This window comes from Macrobrachium nipponense, chromosome 48, assembly GCF_015104395.2.
Source record: "Macrobrachium nipponense isolate FS-2020 chromosome 48, ASM1510439v2, whole genome shotgun sequence".
Taxonomy (NCBI): Eukaryota; Metazoa; Arthropoda; class Malacostraca; order Decapoda; family Palaemonidae; genus Macrobrachium; species Macrobrachium nipponense.
In genome coordinates this window covers 15,872,403-15,877,892 of record NC_087223.1, presented here as the reverse complement: position 1 = coordinate 15,877,892, position 5,490 = coordinate 15,872,403, and the positions used below count along the sequence as shown (strand labels likewise).

The following is a 5,490-nucleotide window of genomic DNA, read 5'->3' as shown; positions in this document are numbered from 1 at the left end:
AAAAGAATGGCAGAATCAAGCAAGTTGATTTTATATATTGTTTTTCTATTTTCTTACAATTCGCTTCTCAGGCTCAGCGATGTTTCTGAGTAACTGGCCAATATTCATATTGGGAATTTAAAAAAAATTATAAATGCTGAGGTAATCTGTTATTAGAACAGGATATCAGGTCCAGGTCAAGCAGGGCAGGGGTCGTCGTCAGTGCTGGTATTATTCCGTAGGCGTAGTTCAGTTCGGGGCCGGGGTCGTCTTCTGTTTAAGGGCTGGTATTGGTGCTGGTATACTGGTATCATGTGACGTTCGACCTTCTCGCAGGTCATCTTCGGACGAGTCGTTGAAGAGACTGTAGCAGGATCCCTTGAAGAAGACGAGTGTGGTCTACCATTACACATGCCCCGTCCGAGGATGCCTCGGCAAATACGTCGGTATGACCTCCATGCGTTTCTCCAAGCGAATCTCCTGCCACGCTCAAGAAGGAGCCATCTTCAACCACGCCAGAACTGCTCATAACAAACGGATAAAGAGAAATGATATTATTCCTAATATCGAAATAATAGACCACACAACGGATCCCCGACGTCTGCGCCTCATAGAAGCCCTCCATATAGGCAAGGAGAAACCAAATCTTAACATCACCCAAGAAACGTTTCTCCTTCCCACCGACCGCCCGGAGAGCAGCGAACGGCCCCCGGCGACAATACCAGATAATCAGGAGCCCCCACGGGATGATAGGATTTGCCTGCTTACGGACGGAATCCTGTCGGTTGTTCGTTGTTGTTTGAGATTAAGCTGGCCTTGTGCCAGCACGGGCTCTTGCTCGTAGAGCAGCTCGTATGTCATATTAGTTTGAGATGTGAAATGTTTAGGATATAAAACTTTATTGGTGATACATGAATGATGTGGTGAAGGTGATTTGATATTGAATGAAGGATTTGATGGGCAAAGTTGAAACCCTTTAAACCCTAAGGTACCCTTCAGTCGTAGGGAAAGCTCGATAGTAGTAAGTGTTGCCTAGTAGGAGAGCCACAGATTGGAAGAATGAAGGTTTGAGTTGTAGGCACAGTTAGCTAGTAAGATAGCTCGTGAAATTCTGAGACATATTCCTTTTTGTTTCCGGTCCGGTTTTCTTTAGTTGTGTGTTTGTCTGGTGAGAGGGTGGTGGAGGGATAGTGATGATTGTGAGGTGAGGGTGATGAAGGAGGCAAGAGATGACTGGGGATGTCTGTTAAAGGGGTTTGTATTTTTGTCTTGCATCTTATGTGAGTTAGGGTAGGATGGGGAAGTGATCATGATTGTTGGCACCATGTGCTGTCAGTCAGGGTTGTGTTCTGTTCCTACCTTGGTTGTGGGTAGGAGCATAGGAAACCCTGCCAATTCTGGGTGTTTGCCAGAATGTGCTTTGCGATTTGAGTGGTTGTGCGTTCATTTCCTATGTACCTATCTCTTAGTTTGCTCCGTTTCTGGACAGTCTAAGAGGTAGTGTTCTAGAGCTTCTTCTGGAATTCTTTCGCAGTACTTACATGGCTTGGGATCGCCTACTATCTTTTGCCAAGTTCATTGGTATCCAAGCCTTAGACAATGGATTATGTCTGCTAGTGCTCATGACATATCTTTGGGAATGTCATGAGGTTGCAGACTGGTGGTGTCTACGTACCACTTTGCAGTGTTAGAGCCTCCAAAGACCGCTCTCCTGACTTTGCTTTCTTCTTACACTTGACAGTACGCTGCGGCTTTGCTTTTTTAGTTGAGTCAGTGAGTGGCTGATTTTTAATACCTATGTTGTTGATGTGTAACCCGCTCTTTGCTAGGAAGTCTGCTCCCTCATTTCCTTGGATTCCTATGTGACTTGGAATCCAGTTGAGAGTTATCTGTCTGTTTCTGGTTTGGTGGATGTTGGCAATTGCCCATATACTTGTCAGGAGTTTGATGTTTTCTTTTGCCTTGCCTTTTGTGATGGCTTGTATTGCTCCTTTCGAGTCGGTGTGGATAGTTGTGTTTCCTAGTTTGTGTTGCGAGTCTTCTAGCGCTTTAGCGATTGCTATCAGCTCAGTCTGTAGAGTGGAGGCATTGTCTGAGAGCCTCCAGCTCCCTTTAAGTGATGTCGAGTAGACTCCTGCGGCCGCCGCAGGGATGCTGAGGTCTACTGATCCATCTGTAAAGTATTCATTTGTGGCTGTTGTTTTCCTTATTGAATCTTGTGCTGCTTGTTTCAGCTGTTGAATGGTGCATGCTTCCTTGCTTGCCGGGAGGACTGTGTAGTTGATATTGAAGAGTTCTGGTTTCCAGGGTGCTGGTTCTACATACTCAGTGAGAGGAGAGTCTTCTCTGATGGCAGCAGCATGCTTTTGCATGCCTACTCTTCTTAGTGTTTCTAAAAGGTCTAGTTCTTCGTGGAGATCAATGCACTTTTTGATCTCTCTTTTTAGTGTACAGTTCCTTTCATTTTTCAAGGTTTTTAGCAGGATGGATGTGTTTCTCTGGTCTATTCTGTATGTCAGAGACTGTAATTTTGTTTCATATCTCAGAATGCATAAGTTGGTCCACATTGGAGCACTTGTGATGAGTTGCAGGGCATTGTCTGGAATTACTTCAAGGCCCTGTTGCTCTGTGCTTGTGAGACTGGTGAGAACAGGTGTGGCATACTCAACAGTTGACCTTATTGTTTGTATGTAGAAGGTTCTGAGGGCGTGATATACTGCTCCCTGTTGTGAGGTGATCCTTCTCATGGCATTGTGTCTGCATTTGCCTTTCTGCTTGAGTATTTCAAGTTCTTTGCGTGGGGAGAGTTGCTTGTTTATGTTTACTCCTAGGTATACAAAGTTGTCTACCCATTCAATGGGTTCACCCATGAGCTGTATTTCATTCGGGTCTAGACTGTGTTTGATGGCCATTGCTTTTGTCTTTGCAGTGTTGATTTTTAGACCTAGGTCTGTGCATTTATTTTCAATTTGTATTATTGCACTTTGCATGTTCTGGTGAGATCTGTGTCTGTCTGTGCTGACTAGGCAGACATCATCTGCATAAATGAATATTTCAACCCCATTGGGTAGGGTGGTTGTAGCTAATTTTTCCAATAATACATTGAAAAGGAAGGGGCTGAGTATGCCTCCTTGAGGTGTTCCATTCTCCAGACTGAGAAAGTCTGAGCTTGCTCCTTGGAAGGTGACTCTGGCCTGTCTGTTTTGCATGTATCCTTTGGCCCATGCTAAAAGGTGCCTTTCACTGCCTTGTCAGCCAAGGCTTCGAGGATGGCAGCTGCACTGGCTAGCTCATAAGCTTTTTCTAAGTCCAGAAAAACTACTATTGCTTTTCTCTCATTAATTGTGGACATGACATCTGCTAGGCATTCTTGTGTGCCTATCCCCTCTTTGTAGGCATATAGGCGATGGTGTAGAGGTCCTGTTTTCCATTGCAGTCTGTTTAGCCCCATTCTCTCTGCAGTCTTTTCTGTGCAACTGATGAGAGAGATGGGTCTGTAGGAGTTGGGTTCTTTGGGCTTGGGGATCGGTTGTGTATTTTGCTGGTTCCATTGTGTGGGTCTACTGTGCTCTGTGTATGTTCTGTTGATTATATGGAGATGAACTGTTTTGGCTGCCGTTCCCATGTTCTTCAGCATGCTGTATGTGATCATGTCTGCTCCAGGGGCTGTGTCTGTTCCCTTTTGAAGGGCTTTGCCCAGTTCCTTTAGTGTGAATGGAGTGTCTGTGTCTTCAGGGTTACTGCAGGCCGTGTTAATGACTCTCCATCTTCCTGGGTCTAGGCCCACTTGCCTTTCTCTTGTGGTTTGTGGTAGGTGTGCCGATTTGGTCCTGTCGGCAAAATGTTGTGCAAGTCTGTTTGCTTCAGCTTGAGGGTCAGGATGGTGTGGTTGTGTTTATCTTGGATTTTCCTGATATTTTTGTTGAGCCATTTGAACATTTTTGTAATGGGAGTAAGTCGGGTAGTCTGTGAGCACCATTGCTTCACTTCTTTGGCAGTTTGTGTTGCATGGTTTATAACGTCTCTTAGAAGAGCATGCATCTCATCAGTGGGATTGCGTCTGAAGAGTTTTCTTGTTCTATTTACTCTTGTGTTCATTTCCTTGATTCTTGTGTTATAGTACCAGCTGTCCTTGTGGGGGGTTTGGTTAGTGGTAAAAGTTTTCTTAGGCATGGAGTTGTTCGCTGCGTTATGCAGGTTACTCACAAAAGTCCTCCTGAGCGTGTTTATGTTTTGGGCCGGAGTTTGGAGGTGCTATGTTGCCCACACAGTCATATGGTTTTCAAAAGTGGGCCAGTTTGCCAGGTCTGGTCTCCATCCTGCTGGTGGGGGTGGTGGAGGGGGAATTTTTGTTATTTTTATGCTGGTTTCAGTTGCAAAGTGATCGCTGGTTGGTATTGGGTGCACTTTCCATGCACATTCTTCCTTCAGGTTTTGGGATACGAAGCTCAGGTGAGTAGCTTCGTTTGTGTCATTTAGCAGTGCTACTTCAGGAAATTCTTCCAAAAGCAGATGTATGAAGTCTCCTGCAAAGAATGTGTTTTTTCTGGAGGCAGCACTGAAAAGGTCTCTCCTTCAAGGATTTTGTCATGGCCTTGTATATGTTTTAGGGCTGTTGCTTTGTATGTTAGACTTGCGATAATTTTACGCTAAGTCGGTTGGTTATGACTTCGATACTCATTATACTCATTGGAGTGTCTTGGGGTTTGATGGTAACTTACGAAGTCAATATCTTCTTTGGTTATGACGACGGAGATGTTTCTAACTCATGATGATAATTTCTAAGTTCATTCAATCTCTTTCTGATGTGAGGGATTCTAGTAGAAAACACTGAGTACAAAAATACATCTATTCTTCTGAGATTACATGATGAAATTTGTACAGGTCTTTTAATGAGGATGGCTTGATTACTTCTGTTCTACAATCTTGTTTACAAATCATAAAGGAAGCAGACAGTAGCTCGAACATACGAACATACACACAGATGACATAGATTACAAGTCACGTAGGCTGCTTGAGCTATAGGTCACGGTGTTTTTCTCAAGCAGGAAGGCCATACGAATACGTTTCGCGATGAATAAAATCATCCCCAGCATGAGTCCTGCGCCAGCACACGTAGAGTTGAATATCCTCTTGGTCGTAATTGTCGGAAGTATGTCCCTTTTGTAGTCGATTCCGACAGCCGCCAGAGCATTCCGCATTAAAAACGAGATCAACGACGGGATACGGGTGTCGGTCCAAGAAGTCCACGAAATAAGCTTGTTCCCTTATGATGGTGCTTATACCCTTCACATTGTAGGCGGTTGTTACTTCACTGCAGTCGTCTGCAGCGACGAACGGGTTTTGAAGTTGTAGACGATCTGTCCGGGCATGCGATGTGAAACTCTCGTACTGCAGGGTACTGTAATAAGGTTCCGTTAATCAGCCTGTAAGTGAAATTATACTTGTCACAAGGGGAAAGTAAATTCAGACAACATCTAAATACAGGAGGGAGAAAGCCATTAAGAACAG

The 5,490-nt window shown here is 44.4% G+C and overlaps 1 protein-coding gene across 1 annotated transcript; it reads right to left on the bottom strand.

Moving 5' to 3' along the window:
• Positions 1–1,646: 1,646 nt before the first annotated feature.
• On the bottom strand, positions 1,647–3,188 carry LOC135205148 (uncharacterized). The gene has a single exon (XM_064235513.1). It carries the CDS (start codon positions 3,186–3,188, stop codon positions 1,647–1,649), a length of 1,542 nt encoding a protein of 513 aa, XP_064091583.1.
• Between the last annotated feature and the right edge of the window lie 2,302 nt (positions 3,189–5,490).

What these genes read in the sequence shown, in the direction of transcription:
- LOC135205148 (XM_064235513.1), bottom strand. Translation starts at nt 3,188, where the DNA reads ATGCAAAACAGACAGGCCAGAGTCACCTTCCAAGGAGCAAGCTCAGAC.